The sequence below is a fragment of the Epinephelus lanceolatus genome, chromosome 9 (genome assembly GCF_041903045.1).
Source record: "Epinephelus lanceolatus isolate andai-2023 chromosome 9, ASM4190304v1, whole genome shotgun sequence".
Lineage (NCBI taxonomy): Eukaryota > Metazoa > Chordata > Actinopteri > Perciformes > Serranidae > Epinephelus > Epinephelus lanceolatus.
The window spans coordinates 2,273,724-2,294,316 of NC_135742.1; the positions used below are offsets into that span (position 1 = coordinate 2,273,724).

Here is a 20,593-nt window from a genome sequence, read left to right on the forward strand (position 1 = left end):
TAACAGCCCCCTTCAATTAGCTATTAAAAATAGTTAGTAGATGTAGTTAGATAGCCGCACCTGAATTGACAGGGTGTGCCAGCGCGGGGGAGCCGAGCCAAGGGTAAGCGGGGCTGTACATGACTCATTCATGTACACTTACCCGGAAGGTGTACAGATCACACGGGACTTAAATGGCACTGGATGAATGATCGGGCTAGGTGTAGGTCACCCGAACCTAGTTGTATCCCATACCTGAATGTGCGGTATCGCTTTGATCAAGGTGGTAAAAGGATAAACCCTCGGCCTTAATCAGGAGTCAATCCTCAAAGAATGGCAAATGCAAATCCAGTGTTAGCCAAGAGGCAAACTGATTGGAGTAAATGTCTTTGTCAGAAAGACAAAAGAAATGAAGGCCCTGTATCACCTCCTATCCATCATGTTCCTCAACATGATTATTGCCACACATGTATACTATCAGATATTAATATATACTTTCAACATATTGTACCACAGTAGCCAGAATTATAATTATAATATTTGAAATTATTACTTTCATTAATGTTGTTGTAAGCTATTAACATTATCGTCTGTCCTGCATCTCTGTCTCTCTCTCTGTCTCATTGTGTCATGCGGATTACCTTTAATGTATTATGTTGATCTGTTCTGTACGACATCTATTGCACGTCTGTCGTCCTGGAAGAGGGATCCCTCCTCAGTTGCTCTTCCTGAGGTTTCTACCGTTTTTTGCCTTTGTTAAAGGGAGTTTTTCCTGATCAGCTGTGAGGGTCATAAGGACAGAGGGATGTCGTATGCTGTAAAGCCCTGTGAGGCAAATTGTGATTTGTGATATTGGGCTTTATAAATAAAATTGACTGATTGATTGATGTCGTCAGTAGTTTGGTTTTCAGAAGCCATCAAAGTTCTACTACCAAGTCATGGGTTCATTGCCAAAAATGACCTTATGTTCTATTGACATTGCTTGTTTTATCGACATTTTGACTCTTACAAATAATTCACACTGTCTACATGAGCTGGAGGCCGACAGCGAGAGTCCGAGGTCCCGAACAATGCTGCTTGCAGCTTTAATTTAGAAGTTGGAATTGTTTTGTTTGTGAGAAGCCCTTTCTTCACCTCCACAGAGACACCTTAAATCTCTACAGAGCTGCTCTGGTAGAATCCAAAAAGCCTGAGGGGTTTTTCTTCCCTCTTTCTTGCCTTCCTTGGAAACTGGTTTTTATCCGGTCTGCCCCACTGCACACCTGGACCAATGAGACTGCCACCTGAGAGATCAATTACCTTTTATGGACATCGTGAGGAATCTCACAAACGTTAATAAAACCAGTGTGGGTTTGGCTTGTGGTGCTGCATTCACCGCGCACAACTGGGGCAGAGACATTCCTGCAAGACTTCCTGACAGACACACCCAACACTCACCTGACCAGGTAAGAAGCAGCGTTTGAATGTGAAATATCTCAAAACTAAATGTTACAGTCCAGAGTTTGAGTTATCCTGGAAATCTTTAAATCAGCAGATCAGTTTTCAGCCCTTTGAAATGAAGACAAACAGTCTGACCTTATGCACAGAACATGTGATGTCCTGTAAAGTTATTTATTGTTGTTTTACGTAAAGATTGAACTTTCTGTCAGAAACTACTGAATTTTTCTGGATTAAAACATTGACACTATCAGCACACCAACGGGTGTAGCTCTCTCAAAGAGTTACCTGTAATCTGAATGAGATCAGCATGTCCGGGTTAAAAACTATCTGACAACATCTCTGCAAGTATGAGGATGTCGGCTCTCAATCACTGTTTCCCACCAGCTGAACCTGCAGTTTAAAAGGCAAATTCTAATAACATACCATTTATTTCTCAAGTCAGAAACTTGAGAAACGGGGCGGCAGAGATCAGCACTGTCACCTCACAGCAGGGTCTCATGTTCGAACCTGCTGGGGCCCTTCTGTGCAGAGTTCACATGTTCTCCCTGTGTCAGCGTGGGTTTCCTCCAGGTGCTCCAGCTTCCTCCCACAGTCCAAAGACATGCAGGTTAATTGGTGACTCTAAATTGTCCGTAGGTGTGAATGTGAGTGTGAATGGTTGTCTGTCTCTATGTGTCAGCCCTGTGATAGTCTGGTGACCTGTCCTGGGTGAACCCTGCCTCTCACCCAGTGACAGCTAGGATGTCCTTCAGCTCCCTCGCGAGCCCGTTCCAGGATAAACAGTTATGGAAATGAATGAATGAAACTCAGAAACTGTGGAGACACTGGAGAATGAAATAAATCAGTAATGTTAACAGGAGACAGCAGCAGAGATCTGGGATGAATAAGACAAATATGTACAAGGAAATTATGCTGCCTGTGGATGTTTTTCTTGTGAAGACACTTCGTTTTACGTACTTTAGTAAAAATGATGAATGAAGTTTTTACTTTATGTTAAGAGCTGCTAAAAGACACTAATCAGACCTCTGGAGCTTGTTAGTGATTTTCAATTTTAGTTGTGTAACTGCTTCAGGGAATGAGAAAATAAAACCTTTAAAGAAATTTTATCACATTGTCGCTCAATAACAGACAGGACTCTGCAGTTAAAATTAACTTATTAATTACAAAAGGTGCAGTTAAAGTATAAAGACATTTAAGACATGTTGCCTCATAAGGAGAAAGGCTACAGAGTCTGTTGAGTTTGCTTAACAGGAGTGGTTTCTGATCTGCCTGAACTTGTTTTGAAATGTCCTGAGGCAATGCCACAAAAAACGTCACGAGATTAGAACATCAGGTTAGACGACAAAGTGCCAGGCCTGACATACAACAGTCATTCCAGTTAGGGCTGCAGAAAGTTCGAGTGGTTTCTGTGTCGTCTCAGAGGGAAATTACATCAGGGTTAACCACACAAACATGCAGAGTGCTTCCACATATAATATATTAAAGTGTTCAAATCATTTCTGAGAAGTTGTACGACGCCTTCACGCCTGAAGGTGTTGCATCACTAACGTGCACTCCTGATTTTGTAACAGTGGATGAGTTTAAAAGAGCCAATGAGCTGTCAGGGAAAGATTACATAACCTCACTGCTTATTTCTGACTCATTTTCTCTCTTATTCTAAATAATACTTAAATCTGACTGTTCCAAAGTTCTTGAGGAAAAATTCCTAAATTCAGTTTTTAGGTATTCTGAGTGAGGTCCATAATTAAAATAAAAAGTAAAGTTGTCAAGATATTCTATAGTGCAGAAGAAGAGGATTGCAGTGGATGAATGTTCCCATCTGTCACTAATAAAGTGCTAGGGCTGCTATATGTGGTGACACAGTGTCAGACTTAAGTTCCCAGAGCCTTCAGTCTGACATTGCCTCCATTGAAGGCAATTTACAAGGGGGAGGGAATTTGATTTTTTCCCTAACCAATCAGTAGAGATCAATGACTCACCCAGAATCTGACGTCATTAGTATCCATACCTCGGGTGTGCCGAAAACAAGCGAGCATTGCCCGTTTAAAATGTCTCCGTCGTCCTGCACGCCCAGCTGCATCGCCGTTAAATCCAGTTTAGCAGCTTCCTTAATTTGGTCCTCCATTAACGCGAGTAGTGGTGAAATACCTCGATAGCATCGTCAATGCGGTCTGTAGGATCTGCAGCGGTCGCCATTAGCGTGGCGCTGATTAGCTAATCGCTAGACCCGCCCCCACCCCCGGTGTTCATTGGTCCATCCATCGTTTGGACGAGATAAATCGCAAATTCATTGCAGTATGCCAGACCAGAGATGCAAGCCTACTCAGTTGAGTGGGCGGGGTCTGTGGTCTGGAACCAGGCTAGATGGAGTGCCCTCTGTTGGGCGTTAGTATACTGTGATGTTGCTGAGTAGTGCTGAACTTCCTGTTCTAATACAAGTTATACTTGTAAAGAACTAACGCTAAATTAAAGCAGCAAGCATCAATGATTGGACCCTCACACCTTCACATACCTTGGGGGTACTGGTTGGAAGCCAGCTGATGCACCTGTTCATTCCAGTGAAGGTCGAGTCTGTACATGAGAGAGAGATGATAGTTCTGAGTGTGGGTGCTGGAATGGACCTGTTGCACATTTTGTAGCACTTTCTGTGTCCACTATGTGGCGCTGGAGCACACAACGTACATCACAGAAACAAAGGCTAATAAAACATAAAAGTATGAATCTATTTAAGGTGTTATGTGTGAAGTTAACTGCATGTTCATTCATCTAAATGTTTCAGACATGGATGACGAAATCGCTGCCCTCGTTGTTGACAACGGCTCCGGCATGTGCAAAGCCGGTTTCGCTGGAGACGATGCCCCCCGTGCTGTCTTCCCCTCCATCGTCGGTCGCCCCAGACACCAGGTACCAACACCAGCATGAACGCCTTTTATTTCGCATCACTTATAAAATCTAGCAACCACGTAAACAAGATGCAACAAGTGACTGTAAAGGTGTGACTGTGTGTGTGCAGGGTGTGATGGTGGGAATGGGACAGAAGGACAGCTACGTGGGAGACGAGGCCCAGAGCAAGAGAGGCATCCTGACCCTGAAGTACCCCATCGAGCACGGCATCGTCACCAACTGGGACGACATGGAGAAGGTCAAGATGTTTACATGGTGTACTAGAGTAGAAGTACAATCGAGTAAAAGCACCTCAGTTGTGCACCTCAAAACTGTACCTTGCACCACAGAAAATATCCCAAAGTAAAAAGCTGCCACCAGCCAGACTTGGATTGACCCTTCACTAAGCCTCTCCCTTAAACAGTCACTGTCCAATCCTACGTTAGCAACCGAGAGGTCCGTCAAGCTTTCAGCAGAAGCTAATATGCCGAAGCAGTGTGCATACGGTAACTACCTGCAAGTCCGACACCTAATACCCAAAAAGTGTCGAAGGTGGTGTTGAATTTTTCTCCTTCCCCAAGCGCAAGACCCAAGGAGAGAGATGCCAGATATGGCTTAAACAGTGCGGAAGACCACACGAACAGCTGAATCCAGCAAAGATCAATAAAAACACCTACTTTTATTCCAAGTTAAGATGTTAACTAACGTTAACGTTACCTAACGCTAGCTTTGTGTGCTATCTGCTCTCCCTCTGCTCTCCGCACCAAGGAGGGAACATAACTCAACATTAACTTAAATTTAAACCGTATATTGACTTACCCTGCTGTACAAGAACATTCTTTGTGTCAAGACGTCGGGTGCCTGATGCTTGCATTGCGACTGGTGAGCTTTCCCCTCTATTTTAATGTTCTTGTGATTTATACTCCGCCAGCAGATGATATTGTGAATGTAGCTCTCACATACACATTGAAAACCTTTCTGTCGTCTTCTCTCTGATATCTCCGAACAGTTTTTCCAGAAATTTGATGTTATTTCCTTTGGAATATCTCTCACTGATATCGCTGAAAACTCCATATTTCTTATCCTAGGAGCGAAAGCTTGACGGACGTGGAAACAGTAACTAAGGGGGGCGGGGCTTAGCGAAGAGTTAATTGTTCTTCATGTATTTGACTACCAGTCCTAAAGCTACTGCCATTACTGTCAAACTAACGAGCTGTCCTGTCCTGCAGATCTGGCATCACACCTTCTACAACGAGCTCCGTGTTGCACCTGAGGAGCATCCAGTCCTGCTGACTGAGGCTCCACTCAACCCCAAGGCCAACAGGGAGAAGATGACACAGGTGTGTTCACGCTTTGTTCACAATCAGCTGAGACTCTCAACATATTCTGAAACTCATACTGGAGAACAAGCTACAGGGTTTATGTTTGGTCTCCAGTTGTCTGGGCTTCCACTGTGACACCTGTTGTCTTTTCTCATTGGTCCAGATCATGTTCGAGACCTTCAACACTCCTGCCATGTATGTGGCCATCCAGGCCGTCCTGTCACTGTACGCCTCCGGTCGTACCACAGGTGGGAACTCAAACATGTCTGAAACATCTTGCAGCATTGAATTTGAGGGTTCCTGCTGAAATGTTGGGGTATTCATTCAGCTGTCTGTTCTCCTAGTCTGTGCATCGTCTAGTGGCCATTAGAGGAACTGCAGTCGAACACCTTTCAGTGTTGAATCGTGACGTCTGCTGATCAGAATGACATCAGAAAAGCGTTTTTCCTTTTGTAATCTGGTATTTTTTGTCTTCCAGGTATTGTGATGGACTCTGGTGATGGTGTCAGCCACACTGTGCCCATCTATGAGGGATACGCTCTGCCTCACGCCATCCTCCGTCTGGATCTGGCTGGCAGAGATTTGACTGACTATCTGATGAAGATCCTCACTGAGAGAGGCTACAGCTTCACCACCACTGGTACGATTTTTACTCCTAAACTGGTACAGGCCAGAATTATAACCTTCAATCTTGTTTTAGTCCATTTTGTAACTCAAATATTTCCACTCTTGAACTCCAGCTGAGCGTGAGATTGTGCGTGACATCAAGGAGAAGCTCAGCTACGTGGCTCTGGACTTTGAGCAGGAGATGGGTACGGCAGCTTCCTCTTCCGCTCTGGAGAAGAGCTACGAGCTTCCTGACGGACAGGTCATCACCATCGGCAACGAGAGGTTCCGCTGCCCTGAGGCGCTCTTCCAGCCTTCATTCCTTGGTGGGTAATGAGTGTTAACACCGACTGTATCTCTAGACAAACACTGGTGCTGTGGAAACTCCACCCTGTATCATTGTTTTGACGGGTATCTAAAAGGGATAATATCAGAATGCATTCTGGTCATGCCTCCTCGCTTTGATGTTGCTTCCCAGAGTTCTTGATCAATCCATTGGATGATCTAGGCCATGTTTACACGAAAACGATCCACTGAAAACAGAATCATTTCTCACTTTCATTTTGAAAAAAGTTCCACATGTAGACGACAACATTTTGATAACAATCGCTGTGCACACGGATCCGCAAAAATGACCAAAAACGCTGCAGTATACATGCCAGGCCAGTAGTTGGCGGTGTGACGCTTATGCTTCCTTCTACGGAGCGGCGATGTACAAACAAACAAAATGGCAACCGCACGAACGTTTGTCTGGACGGATGACGAGGTGGAGTTGCTACAGTAAATCGATGGGGAAGCGTTGATAAATTCATCAGGGTGAGCAGCACAGACAGAGCTCAGGAGTCCACCACTGTTGTTGTGATGGTCGACTTTCTCGCACATGCCTAGTGACTGATAGCGTAATGAGCATGTGCGAAAAGTCTCCGTTTTCAGAGGAACTGCATATTGCAAGTTTCTATGACAACAGAGACGGTGCTGTTTCCAAAAAATTGCACTCTGGAACCCGTTTTCAAAACGTTGAGTTTTCAGGCACCCAAAACGCAGCTGTCGTGTAAACGATCGGGCAAAACGTAACTAAAGTTTACTGTTTTCAGTTAAAATCATTGTCGTATAAACAGAACCCTAGTTTTAATTTACTTTTCCTTATTGGAGCAAATTCAGTGAACTATTTGTATACAGTCAACATCAAGATTCAAAAGGTCCCATCGAACAGCAGCCAAATCTCTCTTGATTTGAATGTGAATCTTTTAAATGTTGTCTCGGCCTGAAGACTCAAATTTTTGGATTAGTTGCTCTTTTAATGATTTTATCCAGAGTTTCTGAGTTCTTCCCAGTAAGTGAATGATCTCTGCTGCCATCAGGGTGTCATCACAGTTGTTTGTTGCTTCAGAGCTGTTTTTGGACTTGTATGAACTAGAAATCAACATTAATGTTGAATTGAACACTAAAACTATTGTTCTACGGTGTCTACAGGTATGGAGTCTGTTGGCATCCATGAGACGACCTACAACAGCATCATGAAGTGCGACGTGGACATCCGAAAGGACCTGTATGCCAACACTGTGCTGTCTGGTGGCACCACCATGTACCCCGGCATCGCTGACCGCATGCAGAAGGAGATCACCTCCCTCGCCCCAGCCACCATGAAAATCAAGGTAGTTATCTTTTTCATGCAGGTTAATGAAGGATGACTTAAATCATGTCAGCAAAGGCTCCAGTAGAGAAAGAGTACAAGTCCTTCCGTCTCCTGCAGGTCTTAACTCAAGGTGCTGTATAACCCCTGACTTGGTCTTTGAAGGCTCTACTGCCCCCCAGTGGACAAACCTGATTATTAATTTTCATGTTGAGCATCACTGCTTCCTGTCTTACCTGTTTTTCTCCCCACCTCCAGATCATCGCTCCCCCAGAGAGGAAGTACTCCGTCTGGATCGGCGGCTCCATCCTGGCCTCCCTCTCCACCTTCCAGCAGATGTGGATCAGCAAGCAGGAGTATGACGAGTCCGGCCCCTCCATCGTCCACCGCAAGTGCTTCTAGAAAGCTCCTCCTCCTCCTCCTCCTCCTCCTCCTCCTCCTCTGCCCCAGCTGGGAGGGTTGACATCCTTTCAGCTGGTCCATCCAGCTTCAGCAGTCTCTTATCTTGCGTGAACAGACTAAAAGATGAGAAATCACAAAGAGAGACTGTTTAGATTTAAATGTCTCAGCTCGGCAGATCCACAGCAACTCTCTGAACCTCCTCCAAACACACGTTCCTCTGACTCTGCTCACAGCTTTCTCTCCTTCTGGTGATTAACTACTGATGGTCAAAGAAAACAAACAGTATTATCACTGAACATCTTTTTCTACCTGTGTCTGTCTACCTCTTCAACAATCCAGTGCATCAATATTTGGCTTTTCTCCTCATCTGTTCTGTTGATTGGACTCTGTAAGAGTCGAGCTGTATCAATACTCCACAGGAGTGTTTACTTATCAATAAAGTGCAAACATTTGATGTTTACAGCGTCTCTCATGTCATCATTTTAATGCTTCACTCTTATACATATTAACAGGTATTAACAGGACAGGTATACCTTTTTTCTCCAAACATACCTTTGCTCATTGTGTCCAAAAAGTTCTGTTTTACCTTCATTAGTCCACAGGACCTGTTTCCAAAAAGCATCAAGTTTGTTTCGATGTTCATTGCAAACTTCTGATGCTGAATTTTCTGATGAGGACACAGGAAAGGTTTTCTTCTGATGACTCTTCCATGAAGCTCATATTTGTCCAGGTGTGTCTGCACAGTAGAACAGTGCACCACCACTCCAGAGTCTGAGAAATCTTCCTGCAGGTCTTTTGCAGTCAAACAGAGGTTTTGATCTGGCTTTCTATTAATCCTATGAGCAGCTCTCTCTGAAAGTTTTCTTGGTCTTCCAGACCTCAACTTCACAGTTCCTATTAACTGACATTTCTCAATGACATTACAAACTGAGGAAGCAGCTACCTGAACACACATTGCTATCTTCTTCAAGTCTTCTTCTGCTTTGTGGGCATCAGTTATTTTAATTTTTCAGAGTGCTAGGCAGCTGTTTAGAGGAGCCCATGGCTGCTGCTTGTTGGGACAAGGTTTCAGGAGTCAGAGTATTTATGAAGCTTTGAAATTTCACCTGGCCTTTCCTAATGATGACTGTGAACAAGCCAGAGCCCTAACAAGCTAATTAAGGTCTGAGACCCCAGTAAAAGTTGTCTGAGAGCTCAAATGTCTTGGGGTGCCCAAACTTTTGCTCCTTTCCTGTTTTTTACCCTCAAACTGTACAAAACAAAAATAATACACTGATCTAGTTAAAATGTTGAAAAGCGTGTTTCATCTTTAACTTCATGCCTTTTGGAGATCAGTTCATCTTCTACTCACTGAACTATTCACAGTCAACAAAATTTTGACCAAGGGTGCCCAAACTCTTGCATGCTACTGTAGATACAGCCAAAAGATGGCACTAGAGGGTGGAGTCAAACGTTTCAAACAACACCAAATGAGGCAACAGTGGAGGAGGTCGTTATATTGAACCTTTAAAGGGGAACTAATCATGCACCACCAGAGGTCAGTCTCTACTGATAAAACAGGCAACTGAGCTGAGAAAGATGGATAATAATACAGGACAAGCAAAAAATTTTTGAGTGTTGCCATGGATGGATTACTGAATGGGCCAACCAGGCCCAGTGGCCCAAATTGCCAGGGGCTTGTCCCTGACCTTCTCTTACTACTGTTACTCAAATAAACATGTACAGACCATGACATGAGTCAAAATGACCACAGAAAGACCAATTCAATTCAATTCAATTTTATTTATAAAGCCCAATATCACAAATCACAATTTGCCTCACAGGGCTTTACAGCATACGACATCCCTCTGTCCTTAAGACCCTCACAGCGGATAAGGAAAAACTCCCCAAAAAAAACCCCTTTAACGGGGGAAAAAAAACGGTAGAAACCTCAGGAAGAGCAACTGAGGAGGGATCCCTCTTCCAGGACGGACAGACGTGCAATAGATGTCGTACAGAACAGATCAGCATAATAAATTAACAGTAATCCGTATGACACAATGAGACAGAGAGAGAGAGACAGAGAGAGAGAGAGAGGGAGCCCGGTGTATTATAGGGGGTCCTCCGGCAGACTAGGCCTAAGTCAGCCTAACTAGGGGCTGGTACAGGGCAAGCCTGAGCCAGCCCTAACTATAAGCTTTATCAAAGAGGAAAGTCTTAAGTCTAGTCTTAAATGTGGAGACGGTGTCTGCCTCCCGGACCGTAACAGGAAGATGATTCCACAGGAGAGGAGCCTGATAGCTGAAGGCTCTGGCTCCTGATCTACTTTTGGAGACTTTAGGGACCACGAGTAACCCTGCGTTCTCAGAGCGCAGTGTTCTGGTGGGATAATATGGCACTATGAGCTCTCTAAGATATGACGGAGCTTGACCATTTAGAGCTTTATAAGTTAACAGTAGGATTTTAAATTCAATTCTGGATTTTACAGGGAGCCAGTGCAGAGAAGCTAAAACAGGAGAAATATGATCTCGTTTCTTAGTTCCTGTTAGTACACGTGCTGCTGCATTCTGAATTAGCTGGAGAGTTTTTAAGGACTTACTAGAGCTACCTGATAATAGAGAGTTACAGTAATCCAGCCTTGAGGTAACAAAAGCATGGACCAATTTTTCTGCATTTTTTCGGGTCAGGATAGGCCTAATTTTCGCAATATTACGCAGATGAAAAAATGCAGTCCGTGAGGTTTGCTTTAAATGAGAATTAAAAGACAAATCTTGATCAAATATTACTCCGAGGTTTCTTACAGTAATGTTAGAGGCCAGAGCAATGCCATCTGGAGAAACTATGTCATCAGATAAAGAGTCTCTGAGTTGTTTGGGGCCAAGAACAATAACTTCAGTTTTGTCTGAATTTAACATCAGGAAATTGGTGCTCATCCAATTTTTTATGTCTTTAAGGCAGTTATGGAGTTTAGTTAATTGATTACTTTCTTCTGGCTTCATCGATAAATACAACTGTGTATCATCCGCATAACAATGGAAATTTATAGAGTGATTTCTAATGATGTTACCTAAAGGAAGCATATATACAGTAAATAGGATTGGTCCGAGCACAGAACCTTGCGGAACTCCAAAACAAACTTTGGTACGTAAGGATGATTCATTACGAACGTCAACAAATTGAAAACGATCAGATAAATAAGATTTAAACCAGCTTAGTGCTGAACCTTTTAGGCCAATTAAGTGATCCAGTCTCTGCAGTAGAATTTGATGGTCAATTGTGTCAAACGCCGCACTAAGATCTAATAAAACAAGAACAGAGACGAGTCCTTTGTGTGAAGCAATCAGAAGGTCATTTGTAATTTTAACTAGAGCTGTCTCAGTGCTATGATGCACTCTAAATCCTGACTGAAATTCCTCAAATAAATTATTATCCTGGAGAAAATCACACAGCTGGTCTGCGACTACTTTCTCAAGGATCTTTGACATAAAGGGAAGATTAGATATTGGTCTATAGTTGGCTAACACCTCTGGATCCAGGGTGGGCTTTTTTAGGAGAGGTTTAATTACAGCTACCTTAAAAGACTGTGGTACATAGCCTGTTAATAGGGATATATTGATCATATCTAATATATGAGTGTTAACTAAAGGAAAGATCTCCTTAAGTAGCCTAGTTGGGATGGGGTCTAAGAGACACGTTGATGATTTAGATGAAGAAATCACTGCGGTCAATTCTTGAAGAGAAATTGGGGAGAAGCAATCTAAAATTATATTAGATTCTACAGCTGTGTTTGAGGTTAGATAGGTAGGCCTACCATCTGAGGGCAGGAGGTCATGAATTTTGCCTCTAATAGTTAGAATTTTGTCATTGTCACCACACAGACATGCAAAGGAGGAGACACTAAATAACTACAAAAACAAGCAAAACCATTACAAAGAGACACAATACTATTAAAAAGACACATAAAAGTTATATACAACAAAGTATATACAACAGAGTATATACAACAAAGATATACAACATAACCAGAATGAGAAACAACATCACTACAAAGAGACACAAAACAACTACAAAGAGACACAAAATAACCACAGAGAGACACAAACAACCACAAAGAGATACAAAACAACCACAAGGAGACACAAAATAACCACAGAGAGACACAAACAACCACAAAGAGACACAAAACAACCACAAGGACACACAAAACAACCACAAAGAGACACAAAACAACTACAAAGAGACACAAAATAACCACAGAGAGACACAAACAACCACAAAGAGACACAAAACAACCACAAGGAGACACAAAATAACCACAGAGAGACACAAACAACCACAAAGAGACACAAAACAACCACAAGGACACACAAAACAACCACAAAGAGACACAAAATAACCACAGAGACACAAACAACCACCAAGAGACACAAAACAACCACAAAGAGACACAAAACAACCACAAAGAGACACAAAACAACCACAAAGAGGCACAAAACAACCACAAAGAGACACAAAACAACCACAGAGAGACACAAACAACCATAAAGAGACACAAAACAACCACAAAGAGGCACAAAACAACTACCAAGAGGCACCAAACAACCACAGACACAAAATAACCACAGAGAGACACAAAACAACCACAAAGAGACACAAAACAACCACAAAGAGACACAAAACAACTACCAAGAGACACAAAATAACCACAGAGAGACACAAACAACCACAAAGAGACACAAAACAACCACAAAGAGACACAAAATAACCACAGAGAAACACAAAACAACCACAGAGAGACACAAAACAACCACAGAGACACAAAACAACCACAAAGACACACAAAACAACTACCAAGAGACACAAAACAACCACAAAGAGACACAAAACAACCAGAGAGAGACACAAAACAACCACAAAGAGACACAAAACAACCACAAAGAGTCACAAAACAACCACAAGTTTTTTAAGTTTAAATTTTGAAATTTTAATCTGACTCTTTCTCCTTGACTTCTGTAACACTGGAATTTCTCGGTTGTGGGATCAATAAAGGTGTATCTTATCTTATCTTATCTTATCTTATCTTAAAAGATGCACAACGACAACAAACAAACGCAAAACCACCACAAATTCTTTGTGTCTTGCTCCCATGGGGTGGTGGGGCCCTTTGAATGTCCATGCCCAGGGGCCCATTGTCTCATAATCTGCCAATGAATGTTGCCACATATAATTTAAATCTTGAGATGACTTCTTCTAAAAACTTTAACAGTTTATTAGCCACATGATTTCATTCACACATCCTCTCCGTTCAGCCCACTGATGTGTCGCTACGCGCTGTGGCAACAAGTGTCATCAGGTCCTCCAGCAAACTGCCACTGATTTCCTATGAGTATTTAAACCCATCAAGACTTGTGTAAGTATGGTTAATTGGATATTAGCCACAGAGCATTGTGGGTTAGACAATTCCATGCATGCTACAATAAGTTCTATAATCAGCAGCTCAGCTTTTACTTCTTTGAAATACAAATACAGTCAAATTCCTCCAGATACTGTAAACACCCGTTAAATGTGAGAAAGTTATGAAGGTATGCAAAAACAGACACCTCCCATGCCTCCACAGTTTGGCCTCTGTGTCAAACTGGCTTTAAAGGCCAGCCCTGTCGGGGGTTGGTGGAAATAAGCAACCAAATCAGTTTCTGGTGGTTTAATATGAGAGGAGAGGAGAGGAGAGCTGCAGTGACTCCACTTCAACCTTAAACTGAGTTTTAGGGGTTAGTGTAGTTTGTGTAATTACAAGTGGCATATGTGACATGTTGTATCCATTCTGACACCATCTGTAACCTCCACCTTCTCAGAGTCAGTTTGACCCTGAGTGTGAACAGAATCCTCCTCAGCATCCACACAGCAGAGCAGGAATCCTCAGCATGATTCAAACAGGTGATGCAACAGAATCAGACATGCAGACGGAGCTCTCTGCAGACCAACAACTCTCTTTGTGCTTCAACATGTTCTGCCAGCTTTCTCTTTAACCAGCAGGAAGTATCTGTATTTTAAGAACTTTAAATGTGGTTGAAGCGTTTTGGTTTGTGAGCGGCGTGGTTTGTGTCTTCACCTGCACAGAGATGCTTCAAATATCTAACTCACCTTTCCGGTCTGACAGGCCAATCACAGCTCTCTGGCTCAGGGGACATTTCTCAGTAAAAACCTTGAGGGTTTTTTTCTGCTGTTGTTTGAAAATGGTTATTATCTCGCGTGCCCCCACCACCGTGACAGATGCCTGCTCCAGCCAATCACGACACAGGTTGGGAGAACCTAAAGAATCCTGCTCACCTGGACCAATGAGAGCGCCAGCTGAAGGAAAGTTACCTTTTATGGACATCGCGTCGAGTCCCGCGAGCGTGGATAAAGCCACTGCGGTTTAGCTCGCGCTGCCGCATTCACGGAGCACAGCTGGGGCAGAGACACATCCACGAGACTTCCCTGACAGACACACCCGACACTCACCTGCACAGGTAAGACCCAGCGCTCTGATGGGAAATATCTCAGATGTTGTGCAGCTCTATTAGATCATTCATCGGTCAGACTCACCAACACTGAATAACTGCAGGCGTGTGACAGACAGGTGATGATGGGATGTTTCAGTTTGATTTATCCGCGAATATCAGATCAGTTTTCAGCCCTTTGAAATGAAGAGAAACAGCCTGACTTCACGCACAGAACATATTCTGTCATTGTTTTACGCGAACTGTCTGAATCTTTTTCTGGATTGAAACATTTAAAACATCAGCACATACATCGGTGCAGCTCCCTGAAAGAGTTCACTGTAATGTGAAAGAGATCAGCGTTTAAAAAAACAACCATGTTGGCTGTCAGTCATCATCTCCCACCAGCTGAACCTGCAGTTTAAAAGGCAAATTCTAATAAATTACAACCATGTCTCAAGGCAGGAACTGTGGAGACACTGAGAATGAAATAAATCAGCAATGTTAACAGGAGACAGTAGCAGAGATCAGGGCTGATGAATAACACAAATATATAGAAGGAAACGATCTTAATGAAATTGTTTTAACGATGCTTTTCTTTTGTTTTAAACACTTTCTGTTAAAATGCTGCAAATCCTTCCATAGTACTGTTGTTATTAAAGCTTTTTATGTTCACTAAAGAGCTGCTAAAGACACTAATCAGACCTCCTGGGCTTGTTAATATTTTTTTTATTTTGAGTTGTGTAACTGTTTCAGGGAATGAGCAGATGTGTCAGTTGTGTGTGAATGTCCTGAGGGAAGGGCTGCTCCTTTCTGCATCTCCAGTCCACAAAATAAACCCCCCTGAATTAGAAGAACTGTATTAATTGAGTGGGTGCTGTAGTAAAATGTAGCTGCAGTTTAAGTGTTGCGTCACAGAGAGGCTGCAGAGTCTGGAGTTTGCTCAACAGGATACGTTTCTGATCTCCCTCAACTTGTTTTCAAAGGTCCTGCAGCTATGGGGCTAAAAGGGTCAGAGAGTTAAGCTCATCAGGTTGGACGACTTGAAGCGCCACACCCGACATACATCTGTCATTCCACTGAGGGCTGCAGGAAATTTAGAATAGTTTCAGTTTAGTCTCCGAGGGAAATTCCATCAAGAAACCTGCAGAGTCCATCCACATTAAAGTGATAAAGTAGTTGTGCAAGACTCATCACCTGAAGGTGTCTCATCGCTAACGTGCACTCCTGATTTTATACAGTGGATTAATTCTGAAAAAGTCAGTGAGCTGTCAGTAAAATATTTAATAACCTCATTGCTTATTTCTGACACATTTTCTTGAGTTAAATTTTATACTTATTTACAGTTTCAGAAATTATTATTTCAAATAACGCATAAATCTTTCACTTTATTCAGTGGGCAGTTTACAAAAATAACATTTCATTAACCAAGAGCCGATAAGATAAAGATTTGGAATGGTTAATTTCATATGATGGATTAAGGGTTTGGAGGAAAGGATGAAGGGGTGAGGATCAAGGGATGAGGGGGTGATAGGATGTACGATGACGGTTGAGGAATGACGGGTTGAGGGTCAGATGAAGGCTGAAAGGATGAGGGTCGATGGATGAAGGGTGGCTCTTTGGGTCGTGGATGTCAGCGATGACAGATGTGTCGGTCAAAGGCAGGAACGCAGGAGGGAACCGGAGAGTTGAGACTGAGTGGAGCAGGTGTCTCTTTGTAAACTCAGCTTCAGATAGAGATCCTCTGGTTCCTGTGTGTGGAAAGGAGGAGAGGAAAAGATGTAACAAGCAAAAAGGGATTTGGCAGGTGGGGTGTGAGTGTTGGAGAAAAAGAATGGATCAGGTGCGCTCAAATACTTTTGGGCTGACATGGCATATGTCCGAGGCGTGGTCTTTGTTCCCAAACCCAGTTTTATAAAACTACATTTTAATAAATAAATTAGTTTTGAATCTGTGTTAGAACTGAAGCATCACTGACCCTGAAATCTAAACTCTTGCATGATTTCCCAAATGGGAGCTTTAATGAAAACACTGGCAAACAACAGTTGTTTAACCAGAACAGCGAACATCACAGAAACAAAAGATAACAAAAACAGAAGTGTGAATCTGTTTAAGGTGTTGGGAGAAAAATTAACGGTAAGTTTATTCATCAAAATGTTTCAGACATGGAAGACGACATCTCTGCCCTCGTTGTTGACAACGGCTCCGGCATGTGCAAAGCCGGTTTCGCTGGAGACGATGCCCCCCGTGCTGTCTTCCCCTCCATCGTCGGTCGCCCCAGACACCAGGTACCAACACCAGCATGAACGCCTTTTATTTCGCATCACTTATAAAATCTAGCAACCAGGTAAACAAGATGCAACAAGTGACTGTAAAGGTGTGACTGTGTGTGTGCAGGGTGTGATGGTGGGAATGGGACAGAAGGACAGCTACGTGGGAGACGAGGCCCAGAGCAAGAGAGGCATCCTGACCCTGAAGTACCCCATCGAGCACGGCATCGTCACCAACTGGGACGACATGGAGAAGGTCAAGATGTTTACATGGTGTACTAGAGTAGAAGTACAATCGAGTAAAAGCACCTCAGTTGTGCACCTCAAAACTGTACCTTGCACCACAGAAAATATCCCAAAGTAAAAAGCTGCCACCAGCCAGACTTGGATTGTTCTTCATGTATTTGACTACCAGTCCTAAAGCTACTGCCATTACTGTCAAACTAACGAGCTGTCCTGTCCTGCAGATCTGGCATCACACCTTCTACAACGAGCTCCGTGTTGCACCTGAGGAGCATCCAGTCCTGCTGACTGAGGCTCCACTCAACCCCAAGGCCAACAGGGAGAAGATGACACAGGTGTGTTCACGCTTTGTTCACAATCAGCTGAGACTCTCAACATATTCTGAAACTCATACTGGAGAACAAGCTACAGGGTTTATGTTTGGTCTCCAGTTGTCTGGGCTTCCACAGTGACACCTGTTTTTTCTCATTGGTCCAGATCATGTTCGAGACCTTCAACACTCCTGCCATGTATGTGGCCATCCAGGCCGTCCTGTCACTGTACGCCTCCGGTCGTACCACAGGTGGGAACTCAAACATGTCTGAAACATCTTGCAGCATTGAATTTGAGAGTTCCTGCTGAAATGTTGGGGTATTCATTCAGCTGTCTGTTCTCCTGGTGCACCCTCCAGTGGCCAGTAGAGGAACTGCGGTTGAAACACATTTTGGTTAAAGTTGTGTGAAATTTGTTCTCTGCATTTGACCCATCCCCTGAGGGAGCGGTGAGCAGCAGCGGTGCCACGCTTGGGAATCATGTGGTGACACTAGAGGACACTCTACCACTAAGCCACTGAGCTGGTCATTTATGGTGTTAAGCCATGACGTCTGCTGATCAGAATGACATCAGAAAAGCGTTTTTCCTTTTGTAATCTGGTATTTTTTTGTCTTCCAGGTATTGTGATGGACTCTGGTGATGGTGTCAGCCACACTGTGCCCATCTATGAGGGATACGCTCTGCCTCACGCCATCCTCCGTCTGGATCTGGCTGGCAGAGATTTGACTGACTATCTGATGAAGATCCTCACTGAGAGAGGCTACAGCTTCACCACCACTGGTACGATTTTTACTCCTAAACTGGTACAGGCCAGAATTATAACCTTCAATCTTGTTTTAGTCCATTTTGTAACTCAAATATTTCCACTCTTGAACTCCAGCCGAGCGTGAGATTGTGCGTGACATCAAGGAGAAGCTTTGCTACGTGGCTCTGGACTTTGAGCAGGAGATGCAAACGGCAGCTTCCTCTTCCTCTCTGGAGAAGAGCTACGAGCTTCCTGACGGACAGGTCATCACCATCGGCAACGAGAGGTTCCGCTGCCCTGAGGCGCTCTTCCAGCCTTCATTCCTTGGTGGGTAATGAGTGTTAACACTGACTGTATCTCTAGACAAACACTGGGGCTGTGGAAACTCCACCCTGTATCATTGTTTTGACGGGTATCTAAAAGGGATAATATCAGAATGCATTCTGGTCATGCCTCCTCGCTTTGATGTTGCTTTCTCTATAATTCTGTCTGTGTGTTCAGGTATGGAGTCCGCTGGCATCCATGAGACGACCTTCAACAGCATCATGAAGTGTGACGTGGACATCCGAAAGGACCTGTACGCCAACACTGTGCTGTCTGGTGGCACCACCATGTACCCCGGCATCGCTGACCGCATGCAGAAGGAGATCACCGCCCTCGCCCCACCCACCATGAAAATCAAGGTAGTTATCTTTTTCATGCAGGTTAATGAAGGATGACTTAAATCTACGGCTGCCCCCTGAAAGAGATTCGAGTCATCAGTTGGAGACCCCTCAAGTCGGAGGTTGGCTTAAGTCAAACAGTTTTTTTGCCAGTCTGCATGCTGTGCACTTTACTTTTGGGGACATATCGGAACCCGGACTTTGCTGCAGTGTAAATGCTCTTAACTTTCATGATAATCTTCGGTACAGTCAGCTGGAGACGTGATGCACGTTTGATGACTGTTAAATAACAGTGATAAAACTGAAATGAATGAAATGTTTTTGCTGTTCATGTTGAGCATCACTGCTTCCTGTCTTACCTGTTTTTCTCCTCACCTCCAGATCATCGCTCCCCCAGAGAGGAAGTACTCCGTCTGGATCGGTGGCTCCATCCTGGCCTCCCTCTCCACCTTCCAACAGATGTGGATCAGCAAGCAGGAGTATGATGAATCCGGCCCCTCCATCGTCCACCGCAAGTGCTTCTAGAAAGCTGCTCCTCTGCCCCAGCTGATCCATCCAACTAGAACAGTCTCTGGTTTATTTTGCATGAACAGACTAAAAGATGAACAACACACAAGATGAATCGAGCGACTGTTTAGATTTAAATGTCTCAGCTCGGCAGATCCACAGCAACTCTCTGAACCTCCTCCAAACACACGTTCCTCTGACTCTGCTCACAGCTTTCTCTCCTTCTGGTGATTAACTACTGATGGTCAAAGAAAACAAACAGTATTATCACTGAACATCTTTTTCTACCTGTGTCTGTCTACCTCTTCAACAATCCAGTGCATCAATATTTGGCTTTTCTCCTCATCTGTTCTGTTGATTGGACTCTGTAAGAGTCGAGCTGTATCAATACTCCACAGGAGTGTTTACTTATCAATAAAGTGCCAACATTTGATGTTTACAGTGTCTCTCATGTCGTCATTTGCTGCTTGAGTTTCCAAATATATAAAATCTCTTTGAGGTGTTGTGTTTCAGAAAATGTTTTTTCCTTATCTCTACAGCTGCTTTACATCAAAGCACATAATCACAGACAGTGGGAATGTTTCAACATATTTTATAGACTTTAAAGACCTCTGAGGTAAACTTGTGATTTGATTTTGGGCAGTGTAAGTAAACTTGGGTAGGTTTTCTTTTTTTTTTTCATAAAGACTGACAAGTCAACAGACAACAATGTGTCAAAGGGGCAAAAAGGCATACGTTTTCAAAATGGCAACCAGAAAGCCGTACACCAGTTCCCAGTACTCTACACCTATACACAGAAAATTTAGGATGTTTTCACACTTGGTCCTTTTCAGCCGTCTAAACGATCTCAGAGCAGTGACTCAGCATTTTTGGTACATATGTGAACACGAGAACTCTGCTCTCGCTGAAGTGAACACGAAGTGCTCCAGGTTCACTTTGCTCTTTGCTGTTGTATTTAGTCCTCCAGATCACATGCTGTTGCACTGGGACGCTTTGAACAACAGACAAAACCACATCTGCTTGTCACGCTTGGACGTAGGATGAGGAGTAGTTTAGTTCACATAAGATACTGCACGCCTCCAGATGTGGAATGTAGAATACATCAAACAGCAACAGTCTTCAGCACAGAAA

General features: G+C 43.5%; 2 protein-coding genes across 2 annotated transcripts; both read left to right on the forward strand.

Annotated features, from left to right (window-relative positions):
- The first annotated feature begins 1,289 nt into the window (after positions 1-1,289).
- Positions 1,290-8,725, forward strand: LOC144464317 (actin, cytoplasmic 1-like). Its single transcript, XM_078171046.1, has 9 exons — positions 1,290-1,424; positions 4,199-4,323; positions 4,433-4,561; positions 5,532-5,642; positions 5,788-5,872; positions 6,103-6,264; positions 6,365-6,556; positions 7,704-7,885; positions 8,122-8,725. Exons 2-9 carry the CDS (start codon positions 4,201-4,203, stop codon positions 8,263-8,265), a joined length of 1,128 nt encoding a protein of 375 aa, XP_078027172.1. The 5' UTR covers positions 1,290-1,424; positions 4,199-4,200; the 3' UTR covers positions 8,266-8,725.
- Positions 8,726-14,607: 5,882 nt separating this feature from the next.
- On the forward strand, positions 14,608-19,901 carry LOC117252691 (actin, cytoplasmic 1-like). Its single transcript, XM_078171042.1, has 9 exons — positions 14,608-14,753; positions 16,887-17,011; positions 17,121-17,249; positions 17,461-17,571; positions 17,714-17,798; positions 18,167-18,328; positions 18,429-18,620; positions 18,795-18,976; positions 19,337-19,901. Exons 2-9 carry the CDS (start codon positions 16,889-16,891, stop codon positions 19,478-19,480), a joined length of 1,128 nt encoding a protein of 375 aa, XP_078027168.1. The 5' UTR covers positions 14,608-14,753; positions 16,887-16,888; the 3' UTR covers positions 19,481-19,901.
- Positions 19,902-20,593: the final 692 nt, after the last annotated feature.